The sequence below is a fragment of the Mustela nigripes genome, chromosome 8, assembly GCF_022355385.1.
Source record: "Mustela nigripes isolate SB6536 chromosome 8, MUSNIG.SB6536, whole genome shotgun sequence".
Taxonomy (NCBI): Eukaryota; Metazoa; Chordata; class Mammalia; order Carnivora; family Mustelidae; genus Mustela; species Mustela nigripes.
The window spans coordinates 43,021,437-43,042,439 of NC_081564.1; the positions used below are offsets into that span (position 1 = coordinate 43,021,437).

General features: G+C 36.3%; 2 protein-coding genes across 2 annotated transcripts in view; both read left to right on the plus strand.

The window, feature by feature from the left end:
* SNRPD1 (small nuclear ribonucleoprotein D1 polypeptide) overlaps nt 1-21,003 on the plus strand; it is a 273,414-nt gene that overhangs the window by 138,325 nt on the left and 114,086 nt on the right. The gene's annotated exons all lie outside the window — the stretch shown is intronic.
* The window catches only part of MIB1 (MIB E3 ubiquitin protein ligase 1), a 134,003-nt gene that overhangs the window by 30,497 nt on the left and 82,503 nt on the right, over nt 1-21,003 (plus strand). Inside the window, exons 5-8 of the mRNA XM_059409325.1 lie at nt 373-439; nt 1,750-1,954; nt 12,189-12,372; nt 19,233-19,377. Of these exons, the coding sequence (XP_059265308.1) occupies nt 373-439; nt 1,750-1,954; nt 12,189-12,372; nt 19,233-19,377 (601 nt within the window). The remainder of the gene's footprint in view (nt 1-372; nt 440-1,749; nt 1,955-12,188; nt 12,373-19,232; nt 19,378-21,003) is intronic.

Here is a 21,003-nt window from a genome sequence, read left to right on the forward strand (position 1 = left end):
TTAAAGATTTTATTTATTTATCAGAGAGAGAGAGGGGGGGAGAGCGAACACAGGCAGACAGAATGGCAGGCAGAGGCAGAGGGAGAAGCAGGCTCCCTGCTGAGCAAGGAGCCCGATATGGGACTCGATCCCAGGACGCTGGGATCATGACCTGAGCCGAAGACAGCCGCTTAACCAACTGAGCCACCCAGGTGTCCCCAGTCTTTTAATTTTTGATGGGTGCTTTTGAAAGCAGTGTTTAGTGTGACTGTTAACCTAGAGCTACTAACTTTTGTGGAGGGTATGTTCTGAATGAACATTTTTGCCTATTTTAGGTACTGAGCTATACTTGAAGTTTTCAAGCGTGATTTTTCTGGTTTCTTTTCTTCTTAGTCTGATCTCAAGTGTGTCCAGGATGCCAAGGGAGGTTCTTTCTACAGAGATCACTGCCCTGTGCTAGGTGAGTCAGCAGACTAGTGAAAATTACTAAATAGTGTGTCAGAATTTATGAAATCAGAAAATGTTTAAATTAGGCTCTAAAAAAAGTTATTTAAGGAGATACTTTTTGGGTTTTATTTTGGTTTTTGAAGTATGCATTTTTAAAATTTATTCAGACTCTGAAGAAGTTGTTGTATCTTGAGAATTGATATACTACTTATGTGTCATAATCTTTTTGAAACCTTTGTTTTTTGGTTATAAACATGTTGAAAAATTTTGTTAGACATACTGAATTTGTGTTAGACTTTCAGTATGTCTTAAGTATTGATAATAGAATCTGACAATTTAATGCTTATAAATTCCTTAGAATTTTTGTAAAATCGCTTTCTAAATATAAAAATAAAAAATTAAGGTTATATAATTAACAAATTTTCATGTGTCATTAAATAAGAAAAAGGTAAGAAAACAATATTTTCCTCATATTACGGATTCTTTATTGCTGGTGAATATTTACCACATTCTTCTAATTAAGGCTTTAGTCTCCGAATGCTTGCCTATGTTCCTCTTTATTTCCCTTTTGGCTAAAAAGTGCTGTTTTCTTATAGCATACCCTGTTTTTTTTTTTTTTTTTTTTAGGAGAATGTGGAAGAAATATCTATATTTTTGACAAGATCATCCCTTTTTCTTGCTTTCAGAAACTTCCTTGTTTTGTGTCTTGCCTTCAGAGGAAAAGTGTAGAATCAGCATACATATTTTGGATCCCTTGTCATGGTGTTTTCTGATCATGAATCCTGACTAGAACTAGTTTTGAAAATAATCTAAGGAAAGAACTTACAAATATTTAAAAATGTTCCTTAGGGAAAAAATCACAGGGGTCATTTGGTAAATAATAGTACTAAGTAGTTCAGAGAAGAAAATAATTTTAAGGTTCTCTTTCATATTTTCTAGCTAATTATTGTGACTATAGTTAGTTACCGAACCTCAATAACGTAATTGTAGTGTAGTTATTGCATGAATAGTCAGCAAGTCATCCAGGCAGAAAAGTGAATGTTTTCAAAACCCCGAACTTTGATATAGGTTTGCATAGTCTAATAGATTCTGCTCTTGTTCAATTGTTGTAAATCATCACATTATTTGAGTTTGTGAGTCTGATTATTTTCTTTCTTTTGATGCTAACTCCAGAATCTGATATTTATTGAGTATTCTCTCAAAACATTTTAAGATTAGATTAAGATGAAAATATGTAGAGCTTGTTTTTATTTAAAAATAATGCAGTTGCATGATATTGTTGTGGTTTTCCTTTTCCTCTCTCAACTCCCTCTATAATTACAGGCGAGCAAAATGGCAATAGGAATCCTGGTGGATTGCAGATCGGTGACTTGGTAAATATAGATCTTGACCTAGAAATTGTACAGTCTTTGCAGCACGGTCATGGAGGCTGGACTGATGGCATGTTTGAGACTTTAACTACAACTGGAACTGTTTGTGGCATTGATGAAGATCATGACATTGTAGTACAGTATCCAAGTGGCAATAGGTTGGTAATATTTCTTAATTTTTAGTAATGGTAAATAAAGTTAGTATGTAGAGGAAAGAGCCTTAGAGAAAGCAAATAATGTGCTATAATCAAAGACTCCTTAAAGCTAGCTGTTAGTAGATAAAAATCCAGAATATGTTGGTAAAGTGGAGGAGAACAAGTGATAAGAAGTGTGTGTGTGGTATGTATATGAATTTATATGAATATATTTATGATACAATGTTTTATCTACTTTTTTCTTCTGCTGGAGCAGAATATGTTGTATCAGTATGAGGTAAAATATAGTTAAAAAGTTTTTTGTTCACAATGGACTGTATCAGTCTGAATGAGAAGAATAAAATTAGAACTCTGACCCATATCTCCAGAGAGTCATCTCTTGGTAGCATAGCTTTTTCTTGCCACAGATATGTGCATGTATCAGTCCTTATTAGTATCATCAATTGCATGCATTTCTTCACTCTGTACCTTTGTACATACAGTTTCTTCTATGTGCAATACTTTTTTCTCCCTCTTTGTCTGGATTAACTCCTCTGCATCCCATAAATACTGTGTTTTTGTGTTTTGGGAACCTTCTCTCGTATTCCACTCTCCCTGGTATATGCATTCCTCTGTTTAGGTCTCCTGTTATATATGAAAATGGTTATTTATTTTGCCTCTAGGTTGCAAGTTTCTTGGAGGTTTTTATTTATTTGCTCTTAAGGGCTAAAATATATTCAACTGGGGTGCCTGGATGGCCCAGTGGGTTAAAACCTCTGCCTTCGACTCAGATCATGATCCCAGGGTGCTGGGATCGAGCCCCGCATCGGGCTCTCTGCTCAGCGGGGAACCTGCTCCCCTTCCTCTCTCTCTGCCTGCTTGTGATCTCAGTCTGTCAAATAAATAAAATCTTAAAAAAAAAAATTCTGTTCTTTAAAACATAAAATAAAATATATTCAATTTACCAATATGGTTGTATTTTAAAGAAAAAGTGGTAGTTAAATTGAATAGTTGTCAAAGCTTTATTACTGACATATACATAAAGAAACGAACTTGTTGAGTTCTTTAGGGGAGGAATTCTATATAGATAATGAAACAATTAACATGAAATTGCTTACTAGAGTGTAGAATTAACTCTAATTATGTTAAAATCTTAAGGATACATGTGATAATACCAAGAGATGAAGAAAAACCTTTGACGGAATTCCACTTCCTTTCATGATAAAAACTACATAAAGCAGTAACAGAAGGGCACTTCTTCAGCCTGGTAAAGGGCATCTGTGAAAACCCACGCTAATATCATAATTGGTGGAGATTGAATGCTTTTCCCGTAAAAACAGGAACAGAATAAAAATGTCTGCCCTCCCCACTCTTACTCAGCATTGTTCTAGAGGGTCTAGCCAAGACAGGCAAGAAAAATAAATAAAAGGAGGAAGTAAGAGAAAAGAAGGAGTTAAACCATTTTTATTCACAGGTGACATGATCTTGTATATAAAAAGCATAAGGAATTCACAAAAATCTATTAGAGCTAATAAGTGAGTTCAGCAAAGTTGCAGGGTACAAGATCAATGTAGAAAAGTCAGTTGCGTTTTTGTAGATTGGCAATGAGCAATTTGAAAATGAAATTAAGAAAACATTTTCATTTATAGTAGCATCATAAAGAATAAAATACTTAAGAATTAGTTTAGCCCAAGAAGTGCAAGACTTGGGGAGCCTGGCTGGCTCAGTTGGCAGAGCATGTGACTCTTGATCTTGGGGTCATGAGTTTGAGGCCCTATTGGATATAGAGATTTTTTTTTTCCTTTAAGATTTTATTTATTTGAGAGAGAGAGAATGAGCTGGGTGAGGAGTAGAGGGAGAAGCAGACTCCCTGCTGAGCAAGGAAGCCTGATGTGGGACTCAGTCCTAGGACTCTGAGATCATAACCTGAGCCTAAGGCAGATGCTTAACCAACTAAGCCACTCGGGTGCCCCTGTAAAGATTACTTTAAAAAAGTAAGTCCAAGACTAGTACACTGAAAACTACAAAACATTGTTGAAGGAAATTGAGGAAGATCTAAGTAAATGGAAAGACATCTTATGCTTATGGATTGGGAGATGTGATACTATGCAGATGGTGTATTAGTTTCCTTGGGTTGCCATAACAGATTGTCACAGACTTGGTGGCTTAAACAACAGCACTTTATTCTTTCACATTTATGGAAGGCTACATACAAGTCCAAAGTCAAGGTGTTGGTGGGATTGGTTCCTTGTGGAAATTCTAAGGGAGAATCTGTTCTATGCTTCTCCTAACTTCTGGTGGTTGTTGGCAATCCATGGTGTTCCTTGGCTTGCAGATGCATCACTCATTTCTCTATCTCTGTCTTCACATGACCTTCTCCTCGGTGACTCTGTGTGTCCGTGTGTCTTCATGGGTCCTCTTTTTTTTTTTCCCCCGCTGGGTATAGATTTTATTTTAAAATGCATTCAAATCAATCTGATTGGTCAAACTCAGCTAGTTGTAGAAAATCATTTGAGATGGAGAGCCACGTAAACAATTCCCCAACTCCACTGTTTTATTTTGGTCAATATTTGTAGCTTTGCCATCCATAAGGAAAGAACCCTGAGAAGACATAGAGGGAAGTTAATTGAACTCATGGGAATTCTAAAATCTTTTACATAAAAATGACCAAAGCTAACTTCGTATGACCTTCTTATAAGGACACCACTCATTGGATTTAGGGCCCATCCTAATCCAGTATGACTTCCTTTTATTGATTACATCTGCAAAGACCCTGTTTCTAAATATGGTCATATCCAGAGGTACTGGTGATTAGGATTTCAACATTTCTTTTTGGAGGACATAATTCAGCATATATCATGGCAGTTTTCCCCAAACTAATCGAATTTAATGCAATCCATATTAAAACCCCAGTGCCAGGGCACCTGGGTGGCTCAGTGGGTTAAGCCTCTGCCTTCAGCTCAGGTCATGGTCTCAGGGTCCTGGAATCGAGCCCCGCATTGGGCTCTCTGCTCAGCAGGGAGCCTGCTTCCCTTCCTCTCTTTCTCTGCCTGCCTCTCTGCCTACTTGTGATCTCTGTCTGTCAAATAAATAAATAAAATTAAAAAAACAAAAACAAAAAAAGAACCCTGGTGCCTTTTTTATAGAAATCGGCAGCCTAATTCTATAGTTCGTATGGAAATTGAAGTGACCCAGATTAGCCAAAATAATTTTAAAAAGAAAAACAAAATTGGAGGACTCACACTTCCTAATTTCAAAATTTATGATAAAGCTACAGTATCAAGACAGTATATTACTGACATAAAATGGACATGTAGATTGATGGGCCAGGGGTTGAGAGTTTGAGAATAAGCCTTTGCATTTAAGGTCATTTGATTTTTGACAAGGGTCTAGCACAGTTTGGTGGGGGAAAGAACAGTTTTTTCAATAGATGATGCTGATAACATATACCGGCTTACCTTGCAGATATTATAGGGTCAGTTTCAGACCATTGTAATAGGTGAGTCAAGTGAAGTGTTGGTTTCCTAGTGTGTATAAAGTTATGTTTACACAATACTGTAGTTTATTAAATATGCAGTTATACCTTAAATACTTTATTGCTAAAACATTAACTATAATCTAAGCTATCTGTGAGTTTTCATCTTTTGGTGCCCATATCAGTGTTGATGGTTGCTGCATGATCAGGGTGGTGGTTGCTGAAGCTTGGGGTGGCTGTGGCAATTTCTTTTTTCTTTCCTTTTTTTTTTTTTAAATTTTAAGGATTATTTGTTTATTCCTTTATTTGTCAGAGAGAGAGGAAATGCACAAGCAGGAGGAATGGCAGGGAGGGAGAGGGATGCTCCCCAGTGAGTAAGGAGCCTGATTAGGGACTCGATCCCACGACCCTGATATTATGACTTGAGCCAAAGGCTGATGTTTAACTGAGTCACCCAGGCATCCCTTTGGCAGTTTCTTAAGACAGCAGTGACCTTTGTTGCATTGATTGACTCTTTCTTTCATGGATGGTTTTCTCTGTGGTATGTAGTGCTATTTGATAGCATTTTACCCACAGAATAACTTTCACAACTGGAGTTAGTCTTTTCAAAACCTGTCTCAGCTCTGTCACCCAAATTTATGTAATTTCTAAATCCTTTGTTGTCATTTCAACAATCTCTACAGCATCTTCACCAGTAGATTTCTTCTCAAGAAGCTACTTTCTGTGTTCATCTATAAGAAACAACTCCTCATCTGTTAAAGTTTGATCATGAGCTTGTAGCCATGCAGTTAGATCCTCAGGCGGCACTCCTAATTCTGGTTCTTTTCTTGTTTCCAGCACAATTCCACTGACTTCCTTCACTTAAGTCTGGAACCCCTTAGAGTCACCCATGAGGGTTCAAATCAACTTTTCCCCAAACTCCTGTTAGTGTTGATATTTTGCCCTCTTGCCATGAATTGTGAAAGTTCTTAATGCCATCTAGAATGGCAGATCCTTTTCCAAAGGTCTTCAGTTTACTTTGCTGAATTCCATTGGAAGAATCACCATCTATGAGAGATAAAGCCTTACAAAAATGTATTTTTATTTTTACGCTATTTATTTATTTATTTATTTATAAATATTTTGTTTATTTGACAGAGAGAGAGAGAGCACAGGCAGGGGGAGAGGCAGAGGGAGAAGCAGACTCCCCGCTGAGCAGGGAGCCTGATACAGAGCTTGATCCCAGGACCCCGGGACCATGACCTTAACTGAAGGCAGTCACTTAACCGACTGACCTACCCAGGTGCTCTTTATTTATTTTTAAAGATTTATTTATTTTGGGGAGAGAGCGTTGAGGGGAGGGCCAGAGGGAGAGAAGGAATCCAAATAGACCTCTGCTGGTGGGGCACCTGACTTGCGGTTTGATCACACCACCCTGAGATCACAACCTGAGCCGAAATCTAGAGTTGGACATTTAACCAGCTGAGCCACCCAGATGCTCTCAAAATGTATTTGTAAATTATAAGATTTGAAAGTCAGAATTATTCCTTGATCCGTGGGCTGCAGAATGCTGTTGTATTAGGAGGCATGAAAACAGCGGTCGTCTCATTGTGCTTTCCATCATAGCTCTTGGGTGACCATATGCATTGTCAATGCTACACTATTTCTAAAGGAATTTTTTTTCCTGAGCCGTATGTTTCATCAGTGGGCTTGAAATATTCAGTAAACCATATTATAAAGAGATGTGCTGTCATCCAGGCCTTGCTGTTCCCTTTATAGAGCACAGGCTGAGTGATTTAGCATAATTCTTCAGAGCCCTAGGATTGTCAGAATGGTCAAGGACATTGGCTTCACCTTAAAGTCACCAGCTGCAGTAGCCACTAACAAGACAGTCAGCCTGTTCTTAAAAGCTTTAATCTGGGCACTGACTGCTCCTCTCTAGCTGTGAAAAGTCTGAATAGCATCTTCTTCCAAGAGAAGGCTGTTTGTCTATACTGAAGCACTGTTGTTCAGTGTAGCCGCCTTCAATAATGATCTTACCAAGATCTTCTGGGTCACTTGGGGCAGCTTCTCCATCAGCACTTGCTGCTTCACCTTGCACTGTGACATCATGGAGGCGGCTTCTTGCCTTAAACCTCATGAACTAACCTTTGCCAGCTTCAGACTTCTTTTTGGTAACTTCCTGATCTCTCTCAGCCTTCCCAGAATTGAAGAGAGTCAGGGCTTTGCTTGGGATTAGGCTTTGGCTTAAGGGAATGTTGTGGTTGGTTTATCTTCTATCCAGATCATTCAGACTTTCTCCATCTCAGGAATAAGACTTTTTCACTTATCATTCATGTTTTCACTGGGGTAACACTTTGGATTTCCTTCAAGGCCTTTTACTTTGCATTTACAATTTGGCTAACTTGTTAAAGGGGCCTAGTTTTCAGCCTATCTAGGCTTTTGACATGCCTTCCTCCCTAAGGTGAATAATTTCTAGCTTTTGATTTAAAGTGAGAGATTTGTGATTTTCCTTTCCCTTGAACACTTAGAGGCCATTGTAAGGTAATTAATTGGCCTAATTTAATAATGTTGTGTCTCAGGGATTGGGAGGCTGGAGGAGAGGGAGAAAGATGGTAAAACTGGTAAACTTCTGGTCTTTGCAGCAATCCAGACACACACATTTATAGACTTAAGTTTTCTGTCTTACATGGGTTTGGCTCCCTAAGTCAATTGCAGTAGTAACATCAGAGATCATTGATCCAGCAAAAAACCAAAAAACAAAAACAAAGATCACTGATCACAGATCATCATAACAAATATAATGTTTGAAAACTGTGAGAATTACCAAAATGTGATAGAGGTAGGAAGTGAGTGAAAGCTATAGGAAAAGTGGCATCAGTAGCCTTGCTCATCACAAGGTTGCCATAAACTGTTAATTAATTAGTTAGTTAATTTTAAATTTTATTTATTTATTTGACAGAGATCACAAGTAGGCAGAGAGACAAGCAGAGAGAGAGAGGGAAGCAGGCTTCCTGCCGAGCTAAGAGCCCAATGTGGGGCTTGATCCCAGAACTCTGGGATCATGACCCAAGCTGAAGGCAGAGGCTTTAATCCACTGAGCCACCCAGGTGCCCCTAAACTGTTAATTTATAAAAACACTGTCTATGCAGCACAATAAAACGAGGTATACTCATATGAACATCTAATTATTGTGTTCTATGCCTTAAACTAATCTAATGTTATATGTCAGTCATACCTCAAATAATTCAATAAATAAAGCTGCAATGAAATGAACATGGTGCTGAGTCAGCTAGTTATCAATATGCAAAGAATAAGATTGGACCCCAACTATATTACCATGTAGAAATATGAAATAAAAAATCAATCATACACCTAAGTGTAAGAGCTAAAACTATAGAACTCTTAGAACAAAACAGAAGTGTAAGTCTGTGCGACTTTGGATTAAACATACGACCTCCAAAGCAGAAGAACCAAAGAAGAAGTAAAACTGGACATCATCAAATTTAAAAATTTTGTGTTTTGAAGGAAGCTAACAGTGAAAAGACAATGGAGTAAGAGAAAATATTTACAAATCATATGTCTGATTTGGGACTTGTGTCTAGAGTATACAAAGAACTCCTAAAATTCAACAATAAAAGACAACTAACCCATTTTAAAAATGGACAAAATATTTAAATAGAGATTTTTCCAAAGAAAATACAGATATGACCAATAAGTGCATTGTGTTAATTTGCTAAGGCTGTTTTAACAAAATACTACAGATTGAATGGCTTAACCAACAGAAATCAGTTTTCTTACTGCTGGGGTAAGGGAATGTTATGTCCTCACATGGCCTTTTCTCTGTGCATGCTGAGAGAAAGAGAGGCCTTTCTCTCTCTTCATAAGAGGAACAGACCCTCTTATGAAGACATCAGTCCTGGTGGATTGGTGCCCCACCTTTATGACTTTATTTAATCTTAATATTTCCTTAAAGGCCCTATCCAAATACAGTCACAGTATGGGTTAGGAGTTAACACCCATGAAGAAGATGCTCCATGTTATTAGTTACTAGGGAAATGTAATTTAAAATCACAGTGAGATACCACTTCACATACTAGAATGACTAAAATAAAAAAAGTATGTGATTAAAGTGTTGGTGAGGGTGTGGAGAAATGAGAATGAAATCCTCATACATTGATGGTAGGAATGTGAAGTGGTCTTGATGCTTTGGAAAACAGTTTGGTAGGTCCTCAAAATGTTAAATATAGAGTTAACATATGACCTAGCTGGTCCACTCTTAGGTTTATAGTCAAGAAAATTGAAAACATGTGTCCACACAAAAACCTATACATGAATTTTTATGTAAGTGTTATTCATAACACCCTAAATATGGAAACAACCCACATGTCAACCAACTGACAATGGATAAAAAAAATAAGATGCATACATATAATGGAATATTATTCAGCCATAAAAAGGAATGGCATACTGACATATGCTGCATATAGATAAATCTTAAAATATTGTGCTCAGTGAAAGAAGCCTGTCACAAAAGGTCACGTATTACGTGATTTATGTAAAATATCCAGAATAAGCAAATACGTAGAAACAAAGTATGTTAATGGTTGTTAAGGGCTGGAGTGAGAGGTAAATGTGGATCGACAACTAATCATTTTGGAGTATCTTGTGGTGATGAAAATGATGAAAATTAGATAGTACTTGGATGTATAAGTCTACAAATATACTAAAACCACCAATTTCACTTTAAATGAGTGAATTGTATATTAATTATATCTCAAAGCTGTTAATAAAAAGAGAAGGAAATCTTAAATTTACACAATTTAAGTTCAGATTAGCATGTAAACATTTAGTGTTACTTTTTACTAACATTTTGTTACCTTGTTGTTTGGAAATATTAAGATAAATTGGGATTATTGCTTGCCAAATTCTTTCTTGGTCAGAATTCTTTCTCGGGCAGTAGTGTCAACAGAAATATGACATTTGCATTCTAGAAAATCAATCTTTTTTGTTGCTCTTTTTTTCAACAAAAATGTTATAAGTACTTAACCTGTATTAGCCCTATGATCAGTGCTAGGAGTACAAAGACAAGATATGGTCCTCTGCTTTGAAGGGGTTTCCCTTTTAGTTTGGATAGACAAAACCAGGAAGAACTGTGTTAAAATGGTGTAAGTAATTATGATGGATGAGTATTAACGGTATTCTGAAGCATGGTGATTTTAATGAGGCAAATCAGAAGAAACTTCAGAGAGAAAATTACCTGTGGAGTGAGTTTAGAAGATGGAGTTTTCATCAGGGAGGCAACACTGGAAGCAGAGGGAACAACTTGAGGGAGTGCTGTCATGCTCTGGTGCTATCATAGGTCTCATCAATTTTGGAGTATTGGGAGCAAAGTAAAAAGCACCAGGATTGTAAGGCTAGAAGAAAATGTATGCATATCTGATTTTTTTTTTCTTAACTGGTCAGATGCACTTCTTTCTCTTTGTGATTGCTTTAGAAAGTAAAGTTTGCTTACATGGTTACTTGAACTTAGTAAGTTTTTATATGTATGATCTCTTAGAGTCTTTTATATGCTGATGACCATTTGAATTAAGGGGAGGAGGGAATAGTATGTCATATTGTAAAAACTTGTTTGGGGAACCTTTTTTCTGTGGAGTGACATATAGGACTGGGGGGAAATGTGTTATATATTGTGGTACCTCTATTTGATAAAATATTAAGTAGTCAATAAAATGGTAGTCATGAAGATGGTAGCAACATAGACAAATGCTTATGTATAGCAAAGAAGAAATCAGAATCCAGATTTGTTTTGAGGCGGTGATTATAATCTTGTGAAATACCCATGTGTGACAAGTTGAAAGTAGTACTTTTTTTATCCATGAGCTTATTAATGGTATAGAGAAATGCTGCACTATCTAGGGAAATTTGGCTCTATCAGAATCATAAGCAAATATATTCTATGATTAGGTAGCTTTTTAAGAATCACTAGTGAAATACTGACCTCATGTGTACTAAGATGTTCATGGAGAGATGTTCTTTATAGTATTATTTGTCATAGTGAAAATTTGAAAATACTTTAAATGACAGTAGGAAAATGGCCAACTGCTTTAGTGTATAATCTTCCAGTGGACTGCTGCTGTGGCCAGTGAATTGAAATAAGTAGTACTATATCTGTCACACTGAAAAAGAGATATATATAAAATCTCCTATTTATGAAAAAGGAAATGACTCTGTCTCCATTATAAATATTAGCGCATTAAAGTAGTAGCGCACTCACAGACCTGTACCCCTGGGGATAAAAATACATTATATGTTTATAAAAAAATAAAGAAAATTTAATAAAAAATAAAATAACATACTCAAGGATGTCTATTTTTGTCCTAATTTCACTAGATTTTGTTTTTAATTGGAGCATAATTGACACTAGAATGAGTATTAACAGTGGTTAGTAGTGGGATAGGAAATGGTGATCCAGGTGTGTTTGTGTGAAATAGAAATTTCACTTTATATGTTTCTGAAATGTTTTAATACTTAACAATAAGTATGTATTTTATAATAATTTTTGAAACATGCAAAAGAAAGCAAGAGAGAAGTATATTAGGGTGGTGATTACAGATAAGTCTTTTCTTAAAAGTTATACATGATACAGTTATAAAAAGAAATACGTATCATGCAAGTTGTCATTGCAAAGGATTGCTTTACTCTGTTGATGTGTCACAGAATTTTTCCTTCAGTGTTTAACTAAGAATGTTATATTAAAATTAAGTTAGACTTACCCATTTTGAGTTTTGTCTTGATTTTTAGGTGGACCTTCAATCCTGCTGTTCTCACGAAAGCAAACATTGTCCGAAGTGGGGATGCTGCTCAGGGTGCAGAAGGAGGCACCTCACAGTTTCAAGTGGGTGATCTTGTACAAGTTTGTTACGATCTGGAAAGAATCAAACTTCTACAGAGAGGACATGGAGAATGGGCTGAAGCTATGCTCCCAGTAAGTATATCTAAAATAGTTTCAGACTAGGAATGATAAAATAGTTTTAGATGAGGAGTTATATTATGCTAATGTAGTTTTAAAAAATACTTTAATTTTGGAAAATAAATTAGCATAAACCTTTGAGAATTGTACTCTTCATTGGCCGCTAGGCATACTTAATGCCTTTTTCTTTCTAATTTGTTCCAGTTAAATTAGCCCAGGAAGGTCCAAATATGGCAGCAGTTAATATTTTTTGAAAGAGTTGTTAGTAGAGAGTGTCATGTAGGTTGAAGGCAACAGAGACTTTCCTGATTCTTAACCCCAGAGTGAGAGAGATGTGCTCATCCAGTTACCAGCAGTGCTGGACCATTGCTGCTTTTCTCACTTGGGGGCCTGGCTCTCTAAAACACAGAGTGTGAAAGAACAACTCTGAATGTGTGCCTTCTGTGGTGGCTTTGCTCCCAAAGAGTTACGGTTTAATTTTTAATTTATTCATTCAGTACATTTTCACCAAATGTTCAGCAACAACGGAAAAGTTTGTTTGTTCTACCCTCCTGGCATCTATCTTCTTTCTCCATCTGTGTCTTTCTGTCCCATCCTTCTGTACTACCCATTCTGTCCTGCCTTCCTCCTCATATTGTTTTGCCGCACCCCCCCCCATACATTCTTGCTCTGTACTCCCATTTCCATCCTCTCCCCTTCTTTCCTTGTTATGTCCTCCTATCATCCAGTCACCTAACTGGTCCTCTCCTGTCCCCCCCAGGTCCCATCCCATTCAGTGCCTCCTTCCTCTACCAAGTACCTTCCCTCCCATCCCTCTTCATGTCTCATCCCTGCACCCTAATGTGTTGTCTAGTGCCTGTCCTAGCTAGCACCTCCTTTTCCTGTCTAGCCCCATTGCCTATCTCATTTAGTCCTCTGCTCCCTCCCATCGTGTCCAGGTCCCGCTCCCATCCTTCATGGTGTGTTGTCTTTCCATCAGTCCATCCTTCCTTCCTACCTTAATCCTTCAGCAGATACTTTAGCAAAATGTGCCTGTCAGGCTTCAAGGATGTAACAGTGAATGAAAGAAAAGAAATTCATTGTTACGGTGCTTTCATTCGAAGACATTTCATAGTTTGCAGATGCTGCTTGTGTTTTTTATTGCTTTAGTTAACATAGTGACTAAGTGGTAGTTGTGTATGTTCTGTAGGAGTTGTATTTTGGAAATTTATTTATTTATTTATTTATTTAAAAGATTTTATTTGTTTATTTGACAGACAGAGATCACAAGTAGGCAGAGAGGCAGGCAGAGAGAGAGGGAAGCAGGCTCCCTGCTGAGCAGAGAGCCCGATGCGGGACTCCATCCCAGGACCCTGAGATCATGACCTGAGCGGAAGGCAGTGGCTTAACCCACTGAGCCACCCAGGCGCCCTGGAACTTTATTTTTGTCCAAAAAATTAAGTAGCATATGATCTGTTTGTTTGCTTTTGATATTGAAGTTGGTTAAAAAAATATATCGATTGTCTTTAAGCCTAACTATAGTGTGGTGTTACATAAATGTAATTTTTGACATGCTTTTATAGGAGTTACGTATACTATTTTAAGAATTTTTAGATTCAAGATTTAAGATTTAGATTTTTTTAGATTTAGATTTAAGATTTAAGATTTAGGTTTTTTTTAATATTTTATTTTAAAATAAACATATAATGTATTACTAGTCCCAGGGGTCAGTCAAGATGTTTTTGTTTTTCCCCTTAGCAATGACACCTTATATGTAACAGCTTATGTCTTTGAAGTGCCCAGTTATTCTAAGCACTGTGCTAAATGATGAATATGTACATACATGTGAACAAACATATGTGTATGCACACATAGATACATACACAGACTTTATTTATCCTGGGAATATTATAAGCAGGTGGTGGTATGGCATCCTTATTTTAAAGATGAGGAAGTCAGAGCTGGGATTCTGAACTGGAGTTTGAACCCAAACCTGTTCTACTTCAAAGCCCAAGTCATCGGTCTCCCATAGTAAGTTGCTGTATAAGAAAAACCTGTAGATTATATCTGTAGGGGAATTCTGGGATTCCAGTGGTAGTTGTGTAGAATTTTAATCTTCCCAAATCATCTTGATAAAAATAGTCAACAACTGGATTAGCATAACCAAAAAAAACCAAAGCTGCAAACATCTGTATAAAAACCAGGTTACAGAGTAGCCTATTGAACTCTGAAATACGAGCTAGTAGTGAGAAAATACTGACAGCTACTAGATCTACATCTGTCTGCCCAGCAGCAGAGAGAATTAATTGGCATCGGATGGCCCTGAAAACAGAGGGACTCCAACATTGCTAACAAGTATTCATTGGCTAGTCTAGATTAATGTAGAAACAACAGCCTTGGGAGGACTCTTTCAGACTCCATTTTGGGGTGAGGGTAATAGGTCCATGCTAAAGGTTAAAGGAGTTGGGAAATGCCTGGGTCTGACAACTCTCAAAATTAACCAGCCATAGCTCCTTTCCTCTAGAGAGCCTTCCCATTAAGGAAGAACTGAGGGAATAGAGACCAAATTTATTAGAATGGAGACAGTAGGTGCAGATGAAAGATAAAAGTTGGAAGGGATCACAAGTAGATCCCTATACACAGTTATTGAAAAATGACAAGGAATAGCATAACTTCTTTATAGACAAATGAGAATATATTAGAAAGATACGCACATAAAACTAAAACCTAATGATTCAAAATGAGCCAACAAACTAAAATGATAAAAGATGAAAGAACAAAATAGATCATAATTAGAAATGAGATAACAGAACTTAGGAAAGAATTAAGAAGGAAAGGAAGATAATTTTATGAAAGAGAAGAGTAAGCTTGATGCAACACAGATCAAATAAATATGACAGATATGCCTTAAGAGAAACAAGGTAAAAAGAAGAAAAATTGCTAAAATCAAAAAGATAAAAAGTATTTCAGGAAAGTGACAAATATATCTAATAGTAGTGTATTTGGAGTCCTTGCAGAAAAGGAAAAATAAAAACCAAAGCAATGGAATATAACAACTGCTAAAATTTAAAATTTCAGAAAAAAAGTCCCCAAGTTAAAAGATTTAAAACTAAATATTAAAAGGACACATTGCATACTGGGGGAACTGAGAACACAAAACACTGAGCCATATTCTGGTAAAATAACTGAATCTTCAAGAAAAGAAAAAAAAGTCTTTGGGTATCTAGGAAAAAAGGTCAGGTTTTACTTTAAAAGAGAAAGAAAAATCTGATCTCAATGCTTTATGATTTCAATGAAATAACATTTAGGGTATTCAAGGAACAAAAATGTAAGCTAAGAGTTTATAACCAAACTGACTTTCAAGTATAAAGGCTATAAATTGCTATGAATGTATAAGAATTCAGAGAATTTTGTTCTCATTAGCCTTTTCTGATTGGTCTATTAGAAGATGTCTCAGACAGCCAAGATGACTGGAGAGAGACCAATTTAAGGGCTCATGGTAGACATTAAATATGTATGTATTTTTTGAACTAAGAGTAAATGATAGTTAAAGGAAGGGTTAGAGTTTGTGTAATGGTTATAAGTTCTATCATCACAGATAAAGTATAACTGTCAAAAAATAGGTTAGGATTGGAGGGAGACTATGGAAAGTTTAGTAAACCGTTTGCTTGCCTCTGGTTATTAACTGGAACTAAATACTGTAACTTTAAATCAAAATATTGTGGGAGAAAGAAGGTAAGGCTAAGAACATGAGTGATTCATTTCAGTGTTGTATATACGGGAACCAGTTGACCAACATATTCTGGCTCTTTTTTTTTAAAGAGGAAATTAGGTTTTGTATATATACATTATGTCTTAGTATTATTGTAAATATAACTATTAGGATAATTCAGAGTTTATATGAAGAAAGCAGACAATGGAGGAATTAACCATTACACTCAAAAAACATGTTTCCATCTAAAGAAGGAATGTGGTATGGCGGACAAAGGTAGAAGGGAGATGTCTTTGAATATGTCTTGTTTTATAGATTTGATTTGAAACCAGATACATATTTTATACAATTATAAAGCAAAATCAAATTCCTAAAAGTGGAAAATGAAGTAAACAAACTTAAATGTGTATCTTGTTGGTATAACCATACAGAGTGAAAAGTACAAGTGATTTTTAAGCGTAGTAATTTGTATCTTTTTAGGAAGAATATACCCTAAAGAACTACATGTAAAAAACAATTTTTTAACAATTTTCAACAGTTTTCAGAGATCTTGTTGTTTGTGATAGTGTTAATATTATTATCCTGAGATTGTTGTATGTATGATATGACAAAAAACCAAATGAGTAATTACATGGTAATTCTAATTCTGTTATCCCAAGTGGCCTTGAGAACCAGAATGATCAGGGTGGGAAAATGAGATATGGATGTAACGTAAAAGAGGCTGAGTGAAAACCTTGTACTCTTGAATTTGCATTGGAAGAGGGTTTATGTATTTGTGATTTATTTTATCTTCAAGACAAAACACCCTCCTACCACTGTTTCCTAGCTCTGTCCGTGAAAAGACTTAGAAACAGTAACCATTCTAGTAACAATAACCAAATTTAGTGCCCAGATTACAGTCTTGAGGAGTAGCCTTTCTTTCTGTAAAGAGATATGAACTATTTAAATTATACCAATTAGCAAAATCCAGATTGTAAGGAACTTCATAGGACAGATAACCCTGTTTCTTCAACAAATAATTGGCAGAGAAAAATATATGTATAGATTTTATTTGGAACTTGATTTAAGCAGACTGAAAAATTTTATCATTTATGAGGGAATTGGAAATTTGAACACTGGTATTTTATGATATTACAGAGTTAATTGATAATTTGGGGAGGGTTGTTAGTAGTAGTTTCCACCCCCCCAAAGTTTACATGATTAAAAATACAGGAGGAAATAGAATGGGAGGGGGAAACAAGATTGGCCATGAGCTAAAAATTGTTAAAAGTAGTTGATGGGTATGTGGGGATTCAAAATACTGTTACGTATTTTTGTATGTTTGAGACTTACTATAATTAAACAGTTAAGGGGGAAAAAACAAAGAATGCAGCCTCGTAGAGTTTGAGATGATGGAAAATTCCAAGAGAAAATATCTAGTTAGAGTTTATAAAATTGATGTGTGTTAGGGGGCAGGGGTAGGAATAAATAGGGCTAGAGAAGTATATTTTGGAGTTTTTAGTAATAAGGTGATAGTTGTCAAAGTGGATTAAACTTTTAAGGAAGAGGAGTAAAAAACAAAGGAACAAAATTTGGGGGACAACAAATAGATTTAGGGATCTGTAAAAGGACAAGGAGCCAGTGAGTGGAGAAAGAGAAGGAACAGGTAAAAAGGTTAGACTGCCATCCAGAAATTAAGGGGATAGTTTGAAGTAGTTGTAGTCACATGCTGTGGAAGGGCAAAGGATAACATATTGAAGGACAGTCTACTCTGTTAGGAAGTAGTCAGATATTATCACTTTCTTCACCAATTTTCTAGTATTGTAGTTTGCTGTTCTGTGTGCTTAAGGGAAAGCGTTTTGGACTGGAGTTTGAAATGGGGCTAATAATAGCGCTTTACTTTCAGGGTATATGTATTAGGTGAGTTAATTTGTATAAAGTTATTAGAACAGTATCTGCCCTTGGTTAAGAGTTGCTGCTAATTGTGTTCTGAACCCAGTTGACTTTTTTTCATTCATTCATATATATAATATATATATATATATATTATATATATTTCTTTTTTTGTTTTTTTTAAAGATTTATTTGAGAAAGTATACATGGGAAGGAGAGACAGAGGGAGGGAGAGAATCTTAAGCAGACTCCCTATTGAGCACGGAGCCCCAGGCTCCATCCTACAACTCTGAAATCATGACCTGAGTCGAAGTCAAGTTGGATGCTTAACCAACTGAGCCACCCAGGTGTCCCCCTTTCCCATACACTTAATAAATATTGTTTCTACATACTTCTCTCTTGGAATGGATACTGAGTACCTTTTTGGTTAAGTATAGTTTATTTTAGAAATCAAGGTTTTATTTTTTTAGGCTAGATTGGTGGTGAATTTTGGACTTTTTGATTTATAAATTCTCAAGATGAAAGATAAGATTATGGGGTTAAAAGGTTGGGTATCAACCCTGGATATGAGGAAGTTGAGAGGCAATGTGGGGGGCTTGCGGGGTAGGAAAAGAATAAATGAAACAAGATGGGATCAGGAGGGAGACAAACCATAAGAGACTCTTAATCTCACATAACAAACTGAGAGTTGTGGTGGGTGGAGGGGGGTAGGGAGAGGGTGGTGGGATTATGGACACTGGGAAAGGTATGTGCTATGGTGAGTGCTGTGAAGTGTGTAAACCTGGCGATTCACAGACCTGTACTCCTGGGACTAATAATAACATTATTAATTAAAAAAATTATTTTAAAAAATGCTTGGATATCAAAAAGCAAAATGTTTTGAATTCTTAAGAATGATAGACTGTCATGACTTATTTTTGATTTTATATTTTTGTGGAAGTACTATAGTTTTGTTTATTAAAATGCTTTTTATTTTCGGTTTTTTGGTGGACAGCAAAGCAAAGTTTATTTAGCGATAGTACAGAGTTTATTGAGCGATAGAACAAAGTTTATTGAGTGATAGTACAAAGCTCCTGAAGATGGAGGGGACCTGAGACAGTTGCCCAATTAAAATGTTTTTTAAAGATACTCTTTCAAGTTTGTAGCTAACAAATAACCACTTGAATATGTTGTCCTTTAACAGTTTTTTCATTAGGAACAAAAGAAAATTAATACTTTAAACATGTAAGAGCTAACAATTGAGTTTTTTTTCCCCTATGGTATGTACTTTAGACTTGGGAACATGAACTAATTTTTTTTTTTTTTTTGAAAGACTTTAGGTAAAGTTGGCCGAGTACAACAGATTTATTCAGACAGTGATTTAAAGGTGGAAGTTTGTGGAACATCTTGGACGTATAATCCAGCAGCAGTTTCCAAGGTGGCATCTGCAGGATCAGCCATTAGCAACGCATCTGGTGGTATGTTTGTATTGTTGTCTTTAAAAGTAATACGGTTTACATTAGAATCTTTGCTAATTTCTGTGTTCTCTTGTACAGCTAATGTTGTATGTGTTCTTAATTTTCTCCCAGATCACGTGATCTCACTTGAATGTTGACAGTTCTATACTTTTCTAAAGGTTTTTGTTTTTTGTTTTTATATGAGGTTTTTTTATTTTTAAGGATTTTATTTATTTGACAGACAGAGATCACAAGTAGACAGGCAGGCAGAGAGAGGGGGAAGCAGGCTTCCTGCAGAGCAGAGAACCTGATGCAGGGCTTGATCCCAGGACCCTGAGATCATCATCTTAACCGAAGGCAGAGGCTTAACCCATTGGCCACCCAGGTGTCCCTGATGAATGGTTTTTGTTCTGACTGAGGTATACCCTGGAAAATTTTTGAAAATAAGTGCTTTTTTGGGGGCATAATATTGAAGGTGTTTCCACATCAAATCTGAGATAACTGAAATTCATCATTATACTCTTTAGTCAGAACTTTTGTTTTCTGACAAGAAATACCACTTTCTTAGACTATTTTATTCTCTTTTTATTTTCAACATTGTTGCTAGCAGATGGCTTTCTTCCTGGATATTTTTACATATCAGCCATGGTTTCTTCCTTACTATTTATTTTATTTTTATTTTTATCTTTTTAAAAGATTTTATTTATTTATTTGTCAGAGAGAGAGCACAACAGGGAGAGTAGCAGGCAGAGGGAGAAACAGGCTTCCTGCGGAGCAAGGAGGCAGATACAGGGCTTGATCCCAGGACCCTGAGATCATGACCTGAGCTGAAGGCAGATGCTTAACTGTCTGAGACACCCAGGTGTCCTCTCACCTTTTTTTTTTTTTTAAGATTTTATTTATTTATTTGACAGACAGAGATCACAAGTAGGCAGAGAGGCAGGCAGAGAGAGAGAGGAAGGGAAGCAGGCTCCCCGCTGAGCAGAGAGCCCGATGTGGGGCTCAATCCCAGGACCCTGAGACCATGACCTAAGCTGAAGGCAGAGGCTTAACCCACTGAGCCACCCAGGTGCCCCTGTCCTCTCACTATTTAATAAGAGTTGTTATTCATATAAAAATGTATAATAATAAGTAGGAAATCATCTTGAAATGTGAATAAGTTGAAAATAAGTAGGAAATCGTTTGAAATATGAATAAAGCTGGATGTTTGGGTAGATTCATGCCAAAGTCTGTCCTTCCTGTGCTCTAGCCTTACATACACATAGCCTCAATTCATTCTAGAACATATTGCAGGGTACTATATATTATCATTCAGAAAAGAAGGTAGAGCCATAATTAAATTTTAAGAAAGTAAAGGAAAATGTCTTATTTTATACTGCTTTCTACTTGTGGTGCTGTTTCTTCCTTCCTGATGTAATTTGTTGGTGTGCTTAAAATTTAAATCAGGCAGTGTTTATTTTTTTACCTTGTAGTTAGATGGCTTCATAGCACAGTCAGTGACTACCTACTAATACAAAGAATGAGAAATAGTTAATATCCTACTCAAATAATTTGGACTTGGTGTTGATCCTCTGCCTCACTTCGTGATTTCTTTGCTTTCCACTAAGTAGATTCAAGAATTAAGGAATAGAACTTGGTAGTTTCTTT